This window comes from Cupressus sempervirens, chromosome 10 (assembly GCF_028749045.1).
Source record: "Cupressus sempervirens isolate cs-2001-9-10 chromosome 10, ASM2874904v1, whole genome shotgun sequence".
Taxonomy (NCBI): domain Eukaryota; kingdom Viridiplantae; phylum Streptophyta; class Pinopsida; order Cupressales; family Cupressaceae; genus Cupressus; species Cupressus sempervirens.
The window spans coordinates 379592482-379613435 of NC_143127.1; the positions used below are offsets into that span (position 1 = coordinate 379592482).

The window sequence follows — 20954 nt, forward strand, 5'->3', positions numbered from 1 at the left end:
AAGTTTCAGACCTGTTTTACATGCCAACTATTTGACAAAATACCCCAAGTGGAGATTTAACTAATTTTGATCATTTTAAGCCCAGATCATTACAACTTGTCATTTACCCAAAATTATATCATCAATAAATACTTCAACAATCAATATGTTATTATGATCAACTTTGAAGTATAAGTTGCTATCATTAGTACCTTTGTTGAATCCAAGCTTGAGCAGATACTTATCTAATCTTACATGCCATTCTGCAGGGGCTTGCTTGAGTTCGTGTTAAGTTTTTTTTCAATCAGTAAGCCAAGTTGCTCTGATTAGTTAAATGTAAAATCATTCAGTTGCTCTATGTACACTTCTTCTAGTCCACCATTAAAAAACAGACTTGACATCCATCAGATACACTTTGAAATCTTTGTAAGTAGCATAAGCAAGAAGTAATCTCACAATATCAATTCTAGCCATAGGGGCAAAAGTCTTCTCAAAATTAATGCCTTCCATTTGTGGATAACTTTTACAAACAAGTCTTGCTTTATTTCTAACCACTTCACCTTCCTCGTTCAATTTGTTTTTGAAAACTCATTTAGTACATATCACATTATTGGCCTTAGGTTTGGGAACAAGAATGCATGTATTGTTCTTTTCAATTTGATTTGATTCTTCTTCCATTTGTGTATAGCCATTGTTGATCTATGCATGCTTCATTTACATCCTTAGGTTCAATCTTTGAAATCAAGCAATACTCAACTCTATCATCATTATTTGTATTGGCTTCTTCATCTTGATTTCCTTGAATAATTTAAACTTGATTCCAAGTTTGCATTCCTTTGTTTGTACTATCATTGTGATTATTTGAATCATGTCTACAAGATCTAGATTGTCTTTGATTGCTTTCATCAACCTTGACATTTGCATTCTCTATTATGATAATAGATCGCTTTTATTATTAGTTAATGGTTTTCTATTTGTAAATATTAAGTTGTTTCTAATACTTAGTTAGGTTGTAGATAATTTTTTGTTTTCTATTAGCTAGAATACAAAGTTTCTGTTTTTTATGATACTTTCCTAAGGAAACATTGTTTCATTCTTTTGTATATATTGACCTCTTGATCTCTGTTAATAACAAACAAATTATCAATTACTTCGTAATATGGTATCATACCCAATTCCTCGATTTTTTTGGAAAATATTATAATTACTTGTTCGAAATTATTGGAGCAATATTATTCGAAATTATTTTCTGTGATATCTGCTTCGAGCTAGGTTTTTTCTTTGTACCTTAGGCCATTTTTCTACAATTACTGTCTGTAATTTTTTGGAAAAATTGTGCCTTTTTTTTTGGTCTTTTTTCTTTGTTCGGGTCTGTTGGGCAGCATTTTTTTGGGTGCTATGACCTCTACAAATTGTGACCGTACTTGTGGTTTACTACCTTTGCAAAATGTGACATTTTTTTTTTTGCTCAAATCATCATCTTTTGAGCCTGTATAATTTGCGAGCCATTTTTTCCTTTTTTGAGGTTTTTTGTAGCTTCCAATTGCGCCATTGCTAGAGGTGTCTAGGGTTTTCCAATCTTCTGCTGTTCACTCATGCCTCAAATCCGACTCAGAAAACATGATTTTCTGCATCTCTGCCATTTATTTTGGGGTTTTCTGCAGCTAAGGCTGTTTTTGGTTGAAACCCTAATTTTTAGTATCGGGTAAATTTTTTTATTTTATAGATTATTGGGAGGTATTTTGAAAACTCAACTGGGTTGTTCGTTTTTTCTGGGTGCCTTGATTTTTGTGCTCAATTTTCGAGCCAACAAATCTAGAATTCGACAACATATTATTTTTGGATTTTTCAAGCTCTCTTATGGGCGCTTCATTTTTTCTAAATCTTCCATTTTTTGCCTCGAAGTATGTGCATTCACAAATTTTTATTGAAAAACGTGCTATATTGCATCTTTGACTAATATTTTGCTTGAGCAATCAGGCTCATAGCCCAAGACGAACAATGCAGAGTACACTGAGTAGGCAAAATTTGCCTTTTACACCTTCATGGCTAAACGACTCACAAATCATGTGAAGTCGTCTTCCTAGTATATTGATTCAGGTGCCTCCTGTCATTTCACCCACCGTAGAGATTGGTTCACTGACTACTAGCCTTATTTAGAGTGTGTTATTTTTGGTTTTTGAGAAGAGTACACTGTTGTCGGCAAAGGCAACATTCATATTCATTTTGCTCGGAGGAATCTCATTTTCCTTGATGTGTGCTATGTTCAAGGGATGAAACTAAATCTACTCTTAGTCAGTCAGTTGCTGCGATACTCTCCATAGTTGGATGTCACCTTTAGTTCACAGGAGTGCACTAACACTGATAGGGCATTTCAGTCTATTGTTGCAGTGGGTCTTGAGGATCATGGTCTTTTCCAACTTACTGATTGTGGTGGTTCTTGGGACTTAGCTATGGTTGCTCAACGGTCTTCTGTTAGCACACTTTGGCATTAGAGGTATGGGCACTTAAATGTGCATTATCTCTCTCAGCTTGCTCAGGAAGAGCTTGTCCTTAGATTGCCAGAGATTTAGATTCAGCAGTTTGGAGTTTATGATGCATGCCAGGTTGGGAAGCAGCATTTGCACACCGTTCATCAGTGGCGATTCATGGCGAGCTTCTTAGGGACTTTAGCTTGTTTATGCCGATATCTGCGGCCCTATGACCAGTTCTATTCTTTTCTCTAGGTACTTTTTGTTGTTTGTTAATGATTTCAGTAGAAAAATGTGGGTATATTTTCTTTAAAAGAAATTAGTGCATTTACTGTATTTCAAAAGTTTAAACCTTTAGTTGAAAAAGAGTCTAGGAAATCTATTATTACTCTTAGGTTAGACAATGTGGGGGAATTTTGTTCTAATGAATTCTCTAGCTTCTTGGATACTCATGGCATCAAATGCCAGTTAATCACACCCCACACACCACAGTAGAACAACGTAGTTGAATGTCAGAACAAAATAATCACTGAGATGGATCGATCCATGCGCGAACACAGGCATGTTTCAAAGAAGTTTTGTGTAGAAGCAGTTAACAGTGCAGTTTATCTTTGAACCGGTCACCCACAGTGGCGGTCAAAGGTAAGACTCCGAAAGAGGCTTGGTATGGTCGCAAGCTAAGAATCAGTTACTTGAAGGTTTTTGGCTCTCTTGATTTTGTTTGGACCTTTGATGCGTCATGCACCAAGTTGGATGCCAAGAGTCAGAAACTTATGCTTGCTGGATACAGTAGTCTTATTCATGCCAATTTCTCCTGTTCTTGATCCAGCATACCAGCCTAAGAAGGCTCATGATTTGAGAGTTGGGCTTCCATTAGGTCCACTTGATGGGAGAGTTCTAGTAGCTCTTGTAGCTCTAGCTATATCGGTGATCCCTGTATAGACACCTTCAACTTCTTTTGTAGGATCACCCAAATCTGTAGATGCTTCACCTAAGTTTGATCCATATTCTTTTGATGAAGAACTTGATCATGGATCATCTCTCGATACTAATGTTGGTCATTCTCCTTTCCAGCCTAAGTGGTGGGCTAAGACACTTGCTGATCTTTGTCATGATGAGCTCATTGATGGGAGAACTGCGTGGAAAAAGAGTAAATTGACAGAGTCTATTAGGTCAACATTCACAGTGTGTTTGAACCTCAAATAGATTTCGAGGCTAAAGGAATTCTAGAGTGGGAACATGCCATGACATCTGAACACCAGAGCCTGTTGAAGAATAACACTTGGGTCCTTTCTATCTTCAACCAAGAAAGAAACCTATTGGCTGCAAGCGAGTTTACAAAAATCAAATACAAATCTGATGGTACTTTGGATAAGTACAAAGCTCGTTTAGTCACAAAGGGCTTTTCTCAGCGTCAGGGCATTGGTTATGAGAAGACCTTTGCTCCTATTCCAAAGATGAACACAATCAAATTAGTTCTAGCCATGGTAACACAGTTTGGTTGGAAGGTCCATCAGATGGACGTCAAGAGTGCTTTCCCGAATGGTGATCTCCACGAAGAGGTCTACATGACGCAAAATCCTAGTTTCAAGGTTGCTGATAAAGAACATCAGGTTCTTAGATTAGTGAAAGCTTCTATGGCTTGAAGTAGGCCCCTTGGGCATGGTACATGAAAATTGATAAGTACCTTAGTGATCAAGGCTTCTAAAGGAGTTCTTCAGACTCAAATTTGTATATCAAGACTATTGACAATGACATCATCCCTCTAGTTATTTATGTGGAAGATTTGATCATCACTAGTAGTTCAACATCTTTGATTTAGGGAATCAAACATAATTTATGCCAGTGTTTTGATATGATTGACCTTGGGCTCATGCATTATTGCTTAGGTGTTGAGGTTTGGCAACAATCTTTTAGTATATTCATCTCTTAGTCCAAATATGCCAAGGCTCTAATAGAAAAACTTTGTATGTAGGATTGTAGGTGTTGAGGTTTGGCAACAATCTTTTGGTGTATTCATTTCTCAGTCCAAATATGCCAAGGCTTTGATAGACAAACTCCGTGTGTAGGATTGCAAGCTTGCATCTACACCCATGGAGAAAGGTCTCAAGTTATTAGCCAAGTCTGATTCTCCTTCCGTTGATGATAATACATACATGCAACTAGTAGACAACATCATCTACCTCTGTGCTACTAGGATTGATATCAGCTTTGTAGTTAGCTGCATCTCACGCTTTATGACGGCTCCCAAGCTTGATCATTGGATGGCAGCAAAGCGTATGCTTTGTTATGTGAAGGGCACTATAGATTATGGACTTCTTTACTCTTGGAGTTCTAATCCTAGACTTAGTGGGTTCATAGATTCAGATTGGGTAGGCTCTGTTGACGATAAAATGTCAACTTTTGTATATGTGTTCAGCTTGGGATCCGGTGTTATCACAAGAACTAGTAAGAAGCAACAGGCTATTTCTCTCTCCTCCACAAAGGCTGAATACAGAGAGATAGTTAAGGCAGGTTGTGAAGCTGTTTGGCTTCATCAAATGCTTGAGGATATGCAGATGTCACCAATAGGACCAACCACTTTGTTTGTTGATAATGGAGGCGTTATCAAATTAGCACCAAGCATGTGGATGTTCACTGTCACTACATACGACAGCTGATTGAAGACAGGACAATAGACTTGCACAATATGTTCCTACAACGGATTAGACTGCAAACATTCTCACCAAGCCTCTTTGTCTTGATAAGTTTGTCAAATTTAGAGGACAACTTTGTGTTGTGGGTAGATTAACCATTAAGGGAGGGTATTATGATAATAGATAGCTTCTATGATTAGTTAATAACTATCTATTTTGTAATTTATTGTAAATGTTAGAATGTTTCTAATATTTAGTTAGAATGTAGATAGCTATTTGTTTTCTATCAGCTAGAATATAAAGTTTCTATTCTTTACGATCGTTTCTTAAGGAAACATCATTTCATTCTTTTGTATATATATACTTCTTGGTTTCTATTAATAACAAGCAATATTTACCAATTACTTCGTAATACTCTCAACTATCTTTTTCAATATGTGATTGTAACATCTATATGGCTTGCTCTTTGTACAACAACCGAGAAATAATTAATCATCACATCTAGCATCAAAATTTCTTATATCTTCATCTCTTTTGATATAACATTTGCTTCCAATTTTTTTGAAATATTAAAGAGTAAGAACATGACCATACCGCAATTCATAAGGAGTCTAACTAGTGTTTCCATTGATTTTGCACTTGATTAAGTGTGTAAATTGTAGTGCTCACAACTTCGCTCTTATAAACATGTGGAACATTTCCCTAAATCATCACTGCCCTTGCAGTGTCTAGAATAGTTTTGTTCTTCCTTTCTACTACACCATTTTGTTGTGGGCTCCACAAAGGAGACAACTATCTCTTTATTCCATGCTCTTTACAAAATGCATTGAACTAACCAAATGTGAATTCACCACCTCTATAAGATTTCAGACATTTTTGATTCAAATTTGTCTCTATCTCAACCATAGCTTTAAAGATTTTGAATTTTTCAAAAGCTTCCGATTTCTCCCTTAAGAAAGTAGCCCACATCATTCTTGTGTAATCATCAATCAGTAACATGAAATATTTGTCTCCTTGAAAACTTCTAACTATAGATGGACCACATAAATCAATGCGCACAAGATCTAACAATCCATTTGAAGAATAAGTCTTACTTTTGAAAGTAGATCTAGTTTGTTTACCCATTCGACTTTCCTTGAACATAGCATTAGCAAGTTTCATTCACTTAGGAATATCTCTCATAGCTTGAATATAACTTATCTCCCCAATATTAGCAAAATTCACTGGATGCTTCTCCTTGTGCTTGAACAGAGAAATATGTTGATACCAATGACAACACATCTCTCAAATATGTGACAGTTTATCTCCAAGGCACATATTTGCATCTAATGCTGGCAGGGAGGCCATTACTATGCCGGTGGGTAAATTCATTGTCTTTTTCTTTGTTGAAGGATGAGCTATTTGTTTTCCTCTTGCAGCTATTCTATCAACATCTTCTTGTTCTCTAATGAATGCTTCTATTTGTTTGATAGACAAACCCTTCCCAGTTGGGCCTTTCCATATTCGAATCCCTTTCCTAGAAGGTTCCATAAAGTGAAGTTTCATTGGATAATACAAGCTACTAAATTGTGTATTACACAAATTATACTTGCAAATATATCCCCCATCTCTCGCAAGTTGTTCAATCCTTCTAGCATTTCTCCATAAAGGAGATCCTTTATCAATTAGAATCTTTGGTTTCCTCTACACCATTTGGACTTCGACTATTTTTTTCAAAAGAGTTAGAAAAAAAAGTTGAGAAAACTTATCAAATTCTTAAAATAAATTTGGTAAAAGACTAAAAAATAGTTTTGAATGCCTACCTTAGATGTTTAAGTCCCTTTTGTGGAAGCTATCTGGCACTCCTTAAAACAGTCCCTTTTGGAAAAAGCCCGACACCCTTCGAAATGTCAAAATGGAGGCAACATGAATTGAGAGCAAACAGAGAACAAAATGAATTGGTTTTAGGTTTGAATGGCCTCATAAAAGACCATTTCAGGGTTTTGTCAAAGAAACAAAAAAAGAAGTCTACTAATTATGTTTTAAATTGTTTTTTGTTGGACTCTTCATGGGTTCCTTGTGGGTTTGTACCAAATGTGCTCCCTATTTGCACCCAAATGCACTGATGCATACACACTTAGACATGACCATACTTGAACTCAGTTTGTGGGTCCAAGGTGCGGACCCTGTAATGCAGTCTAAAGGAATGATTTGATCAAATTTTAGATGTATATAATTGAGACACTGTATTCATAAGTCATTATTCCCTGATTAAATCAAGCAGACAATCAATGGACAAGACCAAGCAAACAATCAATCTACAACTATCATCAAATATACATCAATCATCATCTTATTGGGATCAAGAAAACATATAATTTGAGGTGACTGTAAGGTTCTTGTCTTACCACATAGTGAGGAGGAACATACCCTCAAGGTTGAAGCTCTTTTGGATCTTGTCACACAAATTATCACAGGGTTGGACATATAGGAGCCTTGGAGTCTGTAAAAGGGTTCTAGGAAGTGATTGTCATCTGGTTTAGCTTGAAGAGAAGTCAAGGTTTGGGTTATCATATCAGGGGATATAAACCAAAGTGTCTAATTATGCATGTTTTCATTGTTTTGGGGCCCATTGTCTAGGTGCACCTAATCCAGTCTATTTTCTCCTCATCAAGCTGCCCCTCAAAAACACAGAGAAAGATTGGTGGTCTGCAATGTCTCCAACTGTTGTAAACATTCATTACTGCTTGGAGGGAAATTATCACACTGACAAATCTGTTTGCTAACAAATACATATAATAAATACAAATCCAAGTACAAGAAAAGCTTAAGCAAACGTTCGATAAGTATAAACGTAGCATTTCTACAATCAGACAATTCATTCTTCAACAACTAACTTTCAATTTGAGACAGACTGCTTGATATAGGGTGGCATAGTAACATGACTCTGTGGATTTTTCGATTGGGAGTTGATAAGCCTGGAAAGTTCATGGAATATATATAGCAAGTACATATCGAATTGCAAGAAATACTTATGGAATCCTTTGAGAGTATAAATGGGGACAGGAGCAACATCACATCAAGCACAAGTTTAAGGCAAGAATAGGCTCCAAAGAGCAGCAGGAAAGATGAAATCATTGAGGTATGGTGTTGTGTAGTTCTTGAACAGGTTGGTGACACTGCATTTTTCCTTGCTCTGCCACCACACATAAATGTTTATTCAACAGTGAAAGTAGAGAATTTGAGATAGATTGAGGCTGCAATGATTGATGAAGAAGAGCAATTGTTGCTGCCATTCATCAAAGTTCTTAGTCCATTCCCTTTGAAAGAGCTTGAAAAAGATGTGGTCCTGCAGAAGATGGAAAGGCAGACTTGCAGGGGATCACATGAAGTGCACTTCAGTTTGGTTGAAAGAGCAGCTCCCTACCAAGGCAAAAAGGTAACCTAAAGAGGAGGTTGGAAAGAAAATTCTACATCTTACGGATTGAGATTTCGGGAATGAAAAGCCTTCTGATGTGGAGTTATGATCCAAAAATGGTATCTTGATTATAATTGGAAGGTCATTCTTTTGCCTTTTCAATCAAGGAAGAGTTGTCAGGGAGTTCCTTCATGAGAGCGAGTTGGTTTTGGAGCATTAAGGAGTTGTATGTAACGATGATGAAGACTGAGGATGCTCTATAAAATCTTGGGGAAGAAGACAGGGTTGGTCACAGGTTTGAGAACTATGTGTTTTTCCAATTTTGGTGGGTTCACAACTTATGTAGGCTATGAACATTTATTCACCTTGACAATTTCGTAAACTGCTGTGATAAGTAACAGTTTATTGGTTTTGTTTGTTTATTTCCATTAATAAGCATGAGAATGTATGTCTCGACCCTTGGAAGTTGTATAGGAGTCAACATATACCCATTTGGATTAACTGCATCTTGTTTGGCCTCATGGCTATCTTAAAGCAAGTAGTTTTTGCACGCGAGGCACTATTAGCTTATGGCTTTGCAACAGAGTAGCTGAATGAAGGTTGTGCAAGCCTTTGTAATGTTTTGAAGAGCTTTATAGGTTATATTCAGACTGCACTTCATTTTATTTAACTCTACTAAACTGTCACACCTTGTAGACGAGGAGTGATTTGCCTCTCAACTGGAGCAATTTGCGATTTGTTTGGGTGTAACTATATGTGTGTAGAGGACTCTCCGGTCTAACAATTGTTCATTATAAGGGTATTTGATTAGAGTCACTTGGTAGAAATTTGTAATTGGTGAGCTGATTAGGAGTATCTTAATCTTTTTATGTACAAGATTCCATAAGATTGATGAAAAGTTGGATTCTTATCTCCTTAGAAAAATAAACTGTGTTAAATTATCAATAACTCCAGTAGCATGCATTTCTCACATGATGAATGGGTGGAGTGGCTTATAACCTCAAGATCAAGTTGGTCAGTTGGACCTTACATCTAAATGTTCCATAGCTCTAGTAAAACACAAATATTGGAACCTACTGTTTACTATGAATATAATTTCAAGATCAAGATAGTTAAGTGGACCTTACATCAGCTATAATGGGTTGGACCTTATATCTAATTTTTCTTTTGTAAATCTAAGTTACTGATTCAGGTGCGGATGTGGGTTCGAGAATTGGGTGTGCTGCTGCGTGGAATGTTTTTGGGAGGTTTTGGATGCGTTTGGGTGTATTTGTACACACACACACACACACATACAAAGAAATGCAAGAAATAGATCATTTGATGGTATAGTACATAAATTAGAAATATTAATTGATGCCAATATTAATTACTTAAAGGTTAAATATTTAATATTAATTAAATCATTTGATAGTATTTACTATTAATTAAAGGTAAAATATAAAGATTAATTTAATAGTTCTTTATTAATATAGAATATTAATTGAGAGTAATATTAATTAATTGATTTAATTAATATACATATAAATAATAATTTAGTATTTATTGAATATTTGGAAAATGTTGTATAGAATTAAATTTTGATTAAAGATGCTTTGTAATATCATTGTTTTTGATGGGTAATGGGCCGAAGCCAAGATTAATTGTTATTATTTGTTGAGATTAATTATTATTATTTGTTAAGCTTGAGTAGACTTGGACTTAAGACCTCCTAGATGAGAAGCTCACAACTTACTGTTGTGTTATAGGCAGTTGCCTAAACTTTGTAGACCCATATTAATTAATATATATTTAAATAAAACAATAATGACTAAAATAAAAAATAAAGTATTGAGATGACCAAGTCTGTGGGTCGCATTTGCTAAACAAAGAGAATTGACTTTCCTTGCAACTAATAAGAGACAAATTGCATTTAACTGAGTCCATATTATTAATTTGCTCAAATATTACTAATATGATGCAAGCCAGCACATTTAACAGATGTGCATATAATATCCGTTTTGAGCATATTAAACCTTGACAACAATATTAATATGATTTGCAAATATTATAATTATTAAAATGATGTAAACGGATGCATTTAACTGAATTGTGTACATCCTCTGCGTATCAACATCCGCCTTCACTTTCACCTGCAACTAAATCCTCCTCCTGCCTTTCATTGAGCGGACAGGCAACTTAGTTCTAAATATATATATTTTCCTGAATTTGAGAGGGATAGTTTACTGGTTGATGTGATTTCCTTTACTGAATTTGTACTCTCTTGTAGTATTGTCATATTGTGACCTGTGATGCTCCTGCCATGAGATCACTGCTTAAAGTGTTTGACTAGATTTGTTGATGATTTTCATGCTATGTTCCTCACCTACAGAAAATGGTTCATTGCTATACTGTTGGATTGGCTTTCTGCCAAAGTGATGCAGTCTTAGTTATCTTGATCCCACATTTGAAGCCAGACCATTCACTAGTCCTCAGATTAATTATTGATAGTATTGACTTATATCCTTTGTGATAGCTTGATTGTGTGCATCCGAATCTATGCTCAATGATTACCATGTGCCACAATATTTCCTCATTGTGTTTGCAGCTATCACCTCTCAACAAATGCTCCTTTAAAACTGGTCATTATGAACTGTAACCACACCCAACAACTTATAGTGAGTGTTTACTCTTTATTAATTGGTCTTTCAATGATTTTACTTAAGGCAAGATTGCTCCTCACTGGCCTACTGCACCATATATTCGCCTTAGTATGTTGGCTGGTGTGAGGTGAGCACAGTCAAATTGATATTTTACTTGCGACACCAAACCACCTTCTCCAACTGTCTCTATGGTCTGTGTCAGCAAGTTTGGAGTTAATGCCTCAAAAACCTGAAGCACACAAATGCCATGTGTTTCTGAAAATCTTTCCAGCGTCTGTGTAAGGACAATAGCGAATATCCGTGCTTGTCTTGAGCAATAAGTAGGGATGGGCATGTGTATGTTTGAGCTGATAATAACTGGCATGGTGACCTAGGTCTTCCAGTGCGGTGGAGTCATTAATGGGGATATCGATCTTTCTTTCCACCAAGCAAGGCCGTTCATTTCCAAACTCCTCCTACACCTAGGTAACACAGTGCATCTAGTTTAGAGATTTAATGAGCCTTTCTGCCTGCACTTGCAGAAAACTCATATTATCTTTCCATGTAGTTCCGTTGTAGATGCCTTTTAATCGAAATACTCGATGATGTTTCTTTGTCACTGCATACTTACAATGGGATTTCTTGAGTTCTTAATGTACACAGTGAATGCTGAGAGATATGAACTTATTTTTACATTGGACTTTTGTTGCTCTTGCTGTTGGCTCCTCAGATCCAGAATAGACATTCCACTAGTGCAACAAAGATTCCATTCTATCAGAGCTCCAAATTCATTCCTTGACTGAGCTAGATCTCTACACTCTGAGCTAATAAACTTTTGTCCGTTGAGCTTTCACCGAAGCACACAACCAAAACTATCTTCAAAGATATTATGCTCACAGAAGGCAGAGACCGAGGCTTCCGAACCCACACATTCTGTACATACGCACAGTTTGACAGTTTCCACCTTGATAGTTTCATAGTGGAAGACTTCAACATCACAGTGACATTATTGTCAGTGTGGCAACTAATTAGCATGTCATTTTCATTTCAAACTTCTTGATCGCACTTGTTGACAACCACCAACTGCAACAAATGCAAGAACAACGTAGAGTTCAAAGAAAGGCACTGCTGATGAATGCATAGACACAATGGAGAAGCCCATGAGCTTAGATTAGTTTTTGTGTTGACCAAGCTGCAATGCCAAACACCAGTAATATGCCGCCTAAAATTGGACAAGGATTTTAATTTGGGCTCCAATCTATGAGCATCGGTTTGCAAGAAATTGCGAGGACACTATTTCTGATTAGAAGTTTATAAATAATAAATGTAGCAAGGTACGTAGTGGGCAGAGTAATGGTTATAGATGTAATCATTATATCAGTGTTTAACCGCAATTAATAAGAAAGGTTACAGTCCACAACAAGCTTAGGTAGACAAGAAACAGAGCAAGTTACATCTGGGGATTTTGGCATGTTATTGTTGATTGCAGAAAATGCAGTACTATAAGCATTAGTTTGCATGGATTTTTTCTAAAGAAAACATATTAATCTGTAAAGCAACGGTGCATAAGATTGGGCACACATGCAAGTTAAACAAAAGATAATGGATCCATCCCTGTTCATTATTTTCCTTCACTATTTGGTTCATTTGCAGGCACACAACTACGTTTCTTTTCAACATAAGTTACCCCAGATGGATTCCTTTCACTCAATAAGAGTTCACAACAGCTGACCCAGGATCCCAACTTCGCTACTCTCCAACTGTCAACAAAACATAAACCGAGACCCATTGACCCCAGTAAGACAGATCCAAAATCATAGAAACTGAGGAAAGGAAGAAAAGGGTTAATCAAGAAAGTGGAGACAAGAAAATGGTTATATTAATCTAAATCGTTTAATCATATCTTGGAATACAACTATTATGTTTAGCTTTTAATGTTTTGTGGAGTATCTAGATAAAATAATCTGGAGTGTTTTCCCTTTACTAACACTGTGTTGTGGGTAGTAGTAAGGTGGGTTCTGTTGTTTTTGTATCCATTTCTCCTCTTTTCATTAACTGTGTTTGTGTTGTTAAAACCAAATCCATTGTTTGATGTGTGCTTGCTCTGTATTTAGGTAAACAATGTAAATCTGGTAGTTATTATAGGTTTTTATTTATGTTTATTTTTGTAATGTTTACTTAAAACACACATTTGTTTCATTTGCTTTGTGTGAAGCGCCTCATTAAACATTTTACAAATCGTAAAAAGCAAGAATATATTGTTCAGACTAGGTAAGATGCCATTGTTCCATGGAGTTCTGTCATTCCAGCAAATATTACACCCTTCCATATGAGGGCTTCATTGAAAAATGAATAGGAAAGTCTTAGCTTTCAGCCATGACCAAACAGCTCAAAAGAAGAATGGAGCTCTGAGCTGATGTAACAGTGGGACTGTTGGGGTTGGCAACATAGTTTGAAAGAAATTGGGAGTGTACAACTGGCGGAGCAATTTATTATCCCATTACAAGACAGATTTTCTAGGATGCAGAGGCGAAAGAAGAAGCACAGATGATCTTTAGGGTCAAAGTAAGAGCTTGACAATAAAAAATGACCAACCTGCTTATTTTCTATCCTCCTAACTCAAAACAAAAATGTTTGGCCATTTCACAGAAGAGAATTGCCCATTACTCAATCTATGTCACCACTAGACAACAGAATTAACAGATAATAAAAACTATGGTGATTTATGAAAAGTGAAAGCTTCAAAGCTTTGATTTGGTTATAGTTACTTTACAAATTTTAACTGCAGATAACATCCTGAACATGGCACTCTGGCCTACTGTAATTGTCAAAGCACTCAAACTTATTGTCAGTAACGGCCCTGTGCTGCAAAACTGCATCCTGCACATGGCTGCTAGCAGAAAAACTTTGGCGGTCTGCAATTGAACTCAGCAGCCTCATGTCTCTTGTATATAAGATCTTCTATGCAGAGATCCAACAATGAAGATATGCAGAGCCCATGCTTGAGTGAGGATACTATTGCTCTTCCAACAAATATCAGAACATTCTTCCTTCACATCAACCAGCGTATTACACTCTTGATCCTATTCATCCTGGGTTACTGGATTCCTGTTTGGTGTATCAATGCTTGTTGCGCTTTTGATCTTTCTGTTGCTGCCCTTAGTGACCTGTGGCTTAGTGATTTTTTTATCTTCGCTATTTCAATATTATTTTTGTTAAATATAATCTGGGCATTGGCTGCACTTGAAATCAGAGAAAAGGGAACAAATTAAAGTTTTTGTAGGGACTGATATTCTGTCTGTGATTGCATTTTTATCTGCATAATTTTTCCCTTCATTTGATAATTTGTATTGTAATGATGAGATGTAAGTTGGTTCTTTTTTGCCAGGGACTGAGCATGTAAATTACAAGATCAAAGCAATTCTGACATAGAAGATTCTTAAATTTTGCAGACTGAAGCTCCCCTGGAGGGGAGCTCTGCTGTTCCTTTATGAATGAAGAGAAATGTGGGAACAATTTTTCTTGCTTGGTGTCTTTCATCTGCTATAAATTTTCTCAAATGGGTCACTAAATGTTTGTAGTGTCATGAGTGTTACAATTTTTAATATGGAAAGTAAATGTATTGGGATACATGCCACACTTAGCAGGTTGGAACAAGCGTTGGAAAGCTCCTGTGTATGTAAATATCTGCCTTTTGGAACTTTTTTGCAGCTAAGCAGATATGGACCAAGCTGCAGTTTGATGGTTAGCTAAAAAGGTTCACACCAAATCCTTGTATATGAATTTTTGTTAGATTCTTTTGCACCACTTTTAACTATAAAGGACCAAACCAGTTTACCTGTTTGTGAAACTTCACTTTAAGATGAGGTTCGTGGCTTTGAGACACATTGTTTGATAACCTGATGTATTTGGCAGCTCTTTTCCTTCTGTTTGTAAATAGCTTATGGGTAGCATGAGTCCCGTGGCTGCCTAGCCCACTGCTATGCTATATTATTTATAATAAATAAATTTCCTGTAAATCTTGAGTTGAAGTACTTAATTTTTATGACATAATTGAAGTACTCGTTTATTCTTTTGGCATATTTAGATTATGTAATAGTTTGATGTAAAAGTTTCACACATTTTTTGTTTTTGTTTTTGTTACATTTTCTCAAGATATTGTAATGGGTCTCATCTGATTCTGAAGATATTAATCGAAGTTCAGAAAGCCCTTTCCCCCTTTATTCAAGTTAATAGGTGGCATAAATCAATCTGAGGAAACCAAGCAAATAATTGTTAATGGGCAACATAAATCTCAACCCAAGAGTACACTTAGTTGTAGTAAGGCATAAGTAGAAGGCAATGATTGGATTTTTGTTTGGCTCATTAGTCATTTTGATCACTATTGTGTCTCAAAGTTACTCTTAGATCATGTCCTTGGACAAGTTGGCCGTAGTGACAATTGCGACTTCAACAAATTGTTTGAGAACCTGATGGATAATATATGTTAGTGTCTTAATTTGTTAGATGTAGGCTAGGGGCATTGTGCAAATAAGATCAATGATTAGGTGAGGAGTTTGATTTGGCACAAGTAGGGTAATCTTCAATGCCTTTTTCCATGATCACAGATTGCTCGAGCGTTTCTAGTTGTGGGGAATATTTTTGATGTATGAATTTGGTACATGTGAACAAGGAGTCTCTTGCAAATAAGATTGATGATTAGGTGAAAGAGTTTGATTTAGTCAAGGGCCATGTTTGATTCTTTCTCCATGTGAAATATTGCTCTAGCATTTGTAAGCAATGGGGTAGAATTTGTGGGAGCTTCTAGTTGCTCTTAATTCTTTTGAACTCAGCATGTAATCTTGTGCTGATGGAAGCAATAATTATCACAAATGTGAGTTCATTGATATCTCAAATATGTGGAAGGTCGAGAAAGATATGGATCAAAAGCTTGGTTTATTGATGAGCTTTGTGTCAAGTTAGGTGAAATGGCAACAGACATGCATGCAAGTGCATTGAAAGAATTAAGTAACAAAAAAGGGTTTTATAAGCAACTCATTCTACTAATATATTGAGTGCAAAACGTGAGAGTGAAAAAGTAGCATTTTTAGTCTAGGAATGGATCTAGGATTTACAAGGAAACATTGCTTTATGATTTTAAGGAAACTTAGGGAGTCTCGAATCAAACTAGGACTTCAGTCTTTTTTACCTTTAGGCTTGTACTCGGTCTAGGCCAATTGAGTCCTAGGTTGATTTGTTGAGTTGACAAAGTTCGATTGACTCATAGGGCTGTGGGTAGGACTTTGTTGTCTATGTCAAAGCTAAAAGCAAAAAAAAAAAAAAAAACAAACATTTTTTAAATGATTTTTTTGGCCTTTTTTTAGTAGCCTTCACTAAGACCAAAAAAGGTCAATTCTTTCATTCACAAACATAAAGAAGAGAGAAAAAAGACTTGAGAAAAGAATTTTAGGGTTCTAGAAAATGGATCACCATATGCAACATTCCATTACTTGACATTGTCTCTGTGCAGGAGACTTCAAGTCCACTTTGCTTATCAAAAATAATGGGTGGTCTTGAGGATTATACAAATAGTATGGTGGTCTTGTGTTAATTTATTTTCAAATCAGACCTGGTTGACATTGAACTTATGTGTCCTTTTTGTTCTCTTGGTCCAACCATAGGAAGTACGTGGACCTCATTTAGGTGAGACATGATGGATTGCCCTTCTCTTCAAATTGGGGTACAAATTTTAATTCCTTCCTCATTGCTCTTCACCAAACTATGTTTGATCAATAGCCTATTCTTTTGGGATTAAAAAAATATGTTGCTAAAAGACATTCCTTTTGCTATGGAATCATGTAGGTTACTCTGATTTCCATTCTTGTGTTAAAGCAGGGTGGGACTCATGCAGTGACATGAATTGTTATGTTCTGGGTGATTCAAAAACTAAATATTATTAAGAATTGTGAAGGGATGGAACAAGCTTACATTTGAGAATATCTTTGAGTACAAAAAAGAAATTAGTGCGAGGTTGGCTTCTATACAAGAATAGATGGCTAGGGGTGACCTATCCATATAGGGATGACCTATACAAGAAGAGGCTCTGAGGATTGATTTAGGGAGAAAATTCTCTTGGTGCAAAGATGCGAAGTGCAATGTTTTAAGGACGAGAATGAAAATTTGGCCTTCTTTCACTGCTCAACTTTTACTTATAGAAAAGAGATGCCATCTTCAGTCTTATGGAGAATGCATAGTTGGGTATCTTGGCCTCTAATTTCTTTTGCAAAGCCTTTAGGGATGATTGTTGTGATATTTATTGATGGTGTTTTAGAAGCACAAAGGTTGGACCACCTCTCGAGAGCTATTTCTCAGATTGATAATGAAAAGAAATGCCATCCTTAGTCTTATAATGCACATGATGGAGTCCTTACTAAGAATGCACAACAGTCTTAGAAATGCACATGATGGAGTCCTTATGGAGAATGCACAACAAGATTTCTTGGTCTCTAATTTCTTTTGCAAAGCCTTTAGGGCTGATTGTTGTGCTACTGATGATGTTTTAGAAGCATAAAAGCTACTCCCTCTCGAGAACTATTTCTTAGATTGACAATGAGCTTCTTATGGTCTCTATAACAACTGTGGAAGTGCAAAGTGACACCTTCTCTATGGATGCCTTAAAGGCCTTGGGTTTGGATGGTTTGTTTCATTTTTTTCAAGATTTCTAGGATATAATGGGGCTTGATGTAATTGTGGTGCAAGTGGCTTATTTAGAAAGGCCAAACTTCTTAAAGAATTAAATTGTTCTTTTATTGTCTTGATTTCTAAAATTAAGGAAGCACTCCTCTCCATGACATCAAGCCAATAAACCTATATAATATAATCTATAAAATCTTTTCCAAAGTCATGGTCAATATCTAATCAAGCCATTGCTTGACAATCTTACTAACTACAACCAGGATGGGTTTTCTCCCCAGGTGACAAATCCTTGATGCAACTGTTACTACCCATGAAGTCTTCCATTCTATGGAGAAGTGGAGGCTTTTGATGATGGATCTTGAATGTGACATATCCAAAGCTTATGGCAGAGTCAAATGGGATCTCCTTTTCAAAGTGTTTAAAAGATTTAGTTTTCATAAGAAGGTGATTACTCTAACCATTGTTTGTTATTCTGCCCTACTTAATGGTATTTCCAAGGTTATTTATCAGCACTGCTAGAGGTATCAAGAAGGGAGACCCTTTGTCCCCTTACCTATTTATTATGTCAGCAAAGGTTTTGGGAAGAAGCCTTGTATGCATGAAAAGTGAGAACAAACATCTTCCCATGTGCTTTGCTTCTACTCTGTCCCATGTGGTCTTATAACAATTTGTAGATGATACAATCCTTTTTGGTATAGTGTCAATGCACTAAACTAGATGTTGGAAAGACCTCAACCAATATGCCTTGATTTCAGGGCAGAGTATCAATCATGTTGAAAGAAGTCTCTTCTTTTAATGCTCAATACTTCGTACAGAACAAAGTTAGGAATATTCTAAGATGCGAGTATGTCGAGTATTCTAAGTTGGGACACAAAATTGCCTTCTCGATTTGAGTACCTTTCCAAGATTTTGAGCCTTATGGAGTGCTTTTAATGCAAGTGTACTTGGCTATCCTTTTGAGGCCTAAGAAGTGTTTAATGTTTCTGACACCTTGCATTCAGTATATTCATGCATCTTGTATAGATAAATTGCCATTCTGAGTCATTCTGTGAAGTTCCGTTTTGAGCAATGTTTAAAACTGCATTTTTGCTTTAGTGTCAAAAGTGATAGTAGCCTAGTTTGCAATTGAATATTTTGCATCCGGTAATGTTTCATGACTCACCACTTTGGGAATGTTTAGTATGCATATTAGAGAACCTATGTTTTAGATTTCAATTTGTTTCAACATGTTTTGACTAGGTTTTGAATCCCTCAAAATTAGTTGTTTATTGTTGTCATGCTGATGTAAATTGTTCAGAATTCTAGGAGGCATTGTTTGACCATTTATAACTTTGACATAGTTGAATGGAATAAGAAAATTCCTTTTGCATTGCATTCTAGAGGTCAGAAACTTATTTTGTTTCAGATTTGAGCTTATGACAAATCCATTGGATCAGTTTTCGAATGCAATTCCGTATGCAATTTCCAAAGTTTTACTAGTGTCATAAGGTGCAGCTTGACCAGGACCCCTGTTCGGGATGTCATATCTCTGAATCCGTGAATGCCTAAACCAAATGGATTGTATCACTGTGTTCTACTCTAAAAATTCTTTAAGTGTGCTAGTTTGCAAATATTGACGAATCTGTTTGCACACTTTCCCAGGTCTATTCCGTTTGCAAAGATTTTTTTTTTTGCCACTATTCCCAGTTCTGCAAATCTAAGTAGCCCACTTTGATTGTTCACCAAATTTTCTTAGTTATTCGTCATGAGCCCAAATCATAGATTTATACTCTCCTCGTGATAGTGAACCAATGCCTTGGTTTTCGTGCCCACAAGTGTCAGTTTGACCTATTTTCGAAGCCAATACCAAATGTGATTTATAATTTTTTGACATGTTCGCTTGCAGGTAGTTCTGAGAAGGCAACTTTGACGACCAATATCTTTTGATCCAGATGTTGTCATGAGACAAAATCTGACAAGGTAATAGAATGCGGAACAAAGAATCAGTATGTCTGATTTTAGAGCTTAGTTAGGTGTTTTGGTCAGCTTTTGAAGCCAGTCAAAGGACCCCTTTGCACGTTCAGCAAGTTGCAGAAGGAGGTGAAATGAGTTTTAAAGTTGTATCCAATGGTCGAATTTGATTATAATCAGTGCCATATGTTCAGTAGGCCAGTTTGAGATGTCAATTGTTTCAAAATGATTTTTTTTTAGCTGAACCCACTTTGGGGCCAGACTGAGTTCATCAGATTGTTGAAGATTTGGATTTGGGAAATAGAAGATGTTCGAGTGATACTAAGATATTTTAATTGCCACATTATTCTAGTACGAACGTCAAGCTTTGTAGAACATACAAATCCCTCTAATCTGGCGATATTTAGAGGGAGTAAAAGAAATGTTGTTGAAGATTCATTCTTAGTTTTATGAATGTTAACCTTCTTCTTAAGTGTAGATGACTCCGACCAAGGTGTACAAGCAGATTGATAATGTTTTAAATAATTTGAATGAGGAATTTTAATATCTCAGTCCAAAATAACAAATGAGAATGTCTTTTTAGGAGGCAACAATGTGGTTATGTTGTGAAATAAGAGTGTGAACTCCTTTATTTAGAAGACATAAAATCAAGCACCATCCTCAGAGTTGAAACATAAACCCTTTGTTTTCTGCATATGGGGATTATGCACGCACGAAGCTGGCATTTAAACCACCCAATATGCTTTCCATGACCACATGTCCATATCGTCCTGGGACTTATCTCAACCTCCATTGACTTTGTGAGTGTGAAGGGGAGCTTGCCTTCAATTTCTTTTGTGAAATTTGAGGTATGCACTTCTTAGAAGCCAGCCATCTATCAACCCTGCTCATCCTTTGTTCCAGCTTACACATTAAGCACAAAATGTGAAGGAGCTGCTCTGGGTGTGGAGATGATAACCATAATGTTAGTGTTGTGTAAGTGATTTGCTTACTAGTCTTGGCAGACCATTTTAGAAACGACGTTGTAAAGCAACAAATGATTGAAGAGGATACCATGGCTCACCATTTCAAAGGACGTAATTTCATGGAATACATTTCAACTAACATCAAATGCAAAACACTAGTTGAAGCAGTCAACGCAAAGGGAGACAAGACATTCATGTTTTTCACTATGCAATCGAATCATTCTTGATTTTGCCTATGACAATTGGCGACACTATGTGGC

The 20954-nt window shown here is 36.3% G+C and overlaps 1 protein-coding gene across 2 annotated transcripts in view; it reads left to right on the forward strand.

Moving 5' to 3' along the window:
* LOC149534255 (uncharacterized) overlaps positions 1-15123 on the forward strand; it is a 35892-nt gene extending 20769 nt beyond the window's left edge. Inside the window, exon 2 of one of the 2 annotated variants that reach the window (XM_089803797.1) lies at positions 14493-15123. In XM_089803797.1, the coding sequence (XP_089659923.1) occupies positions 14493-14499 (7 nt within the window). In that variant the 3' untranslated portion in view covers positions 14500-15123. The remainder of the gene's footprint in view (positions 1-14492) is intronic. The other variant, XM_089803799.1, reaches the window with a different exon arrangement.
* Positions 15124-20954: the final 5831 nt, after the last annotated feature.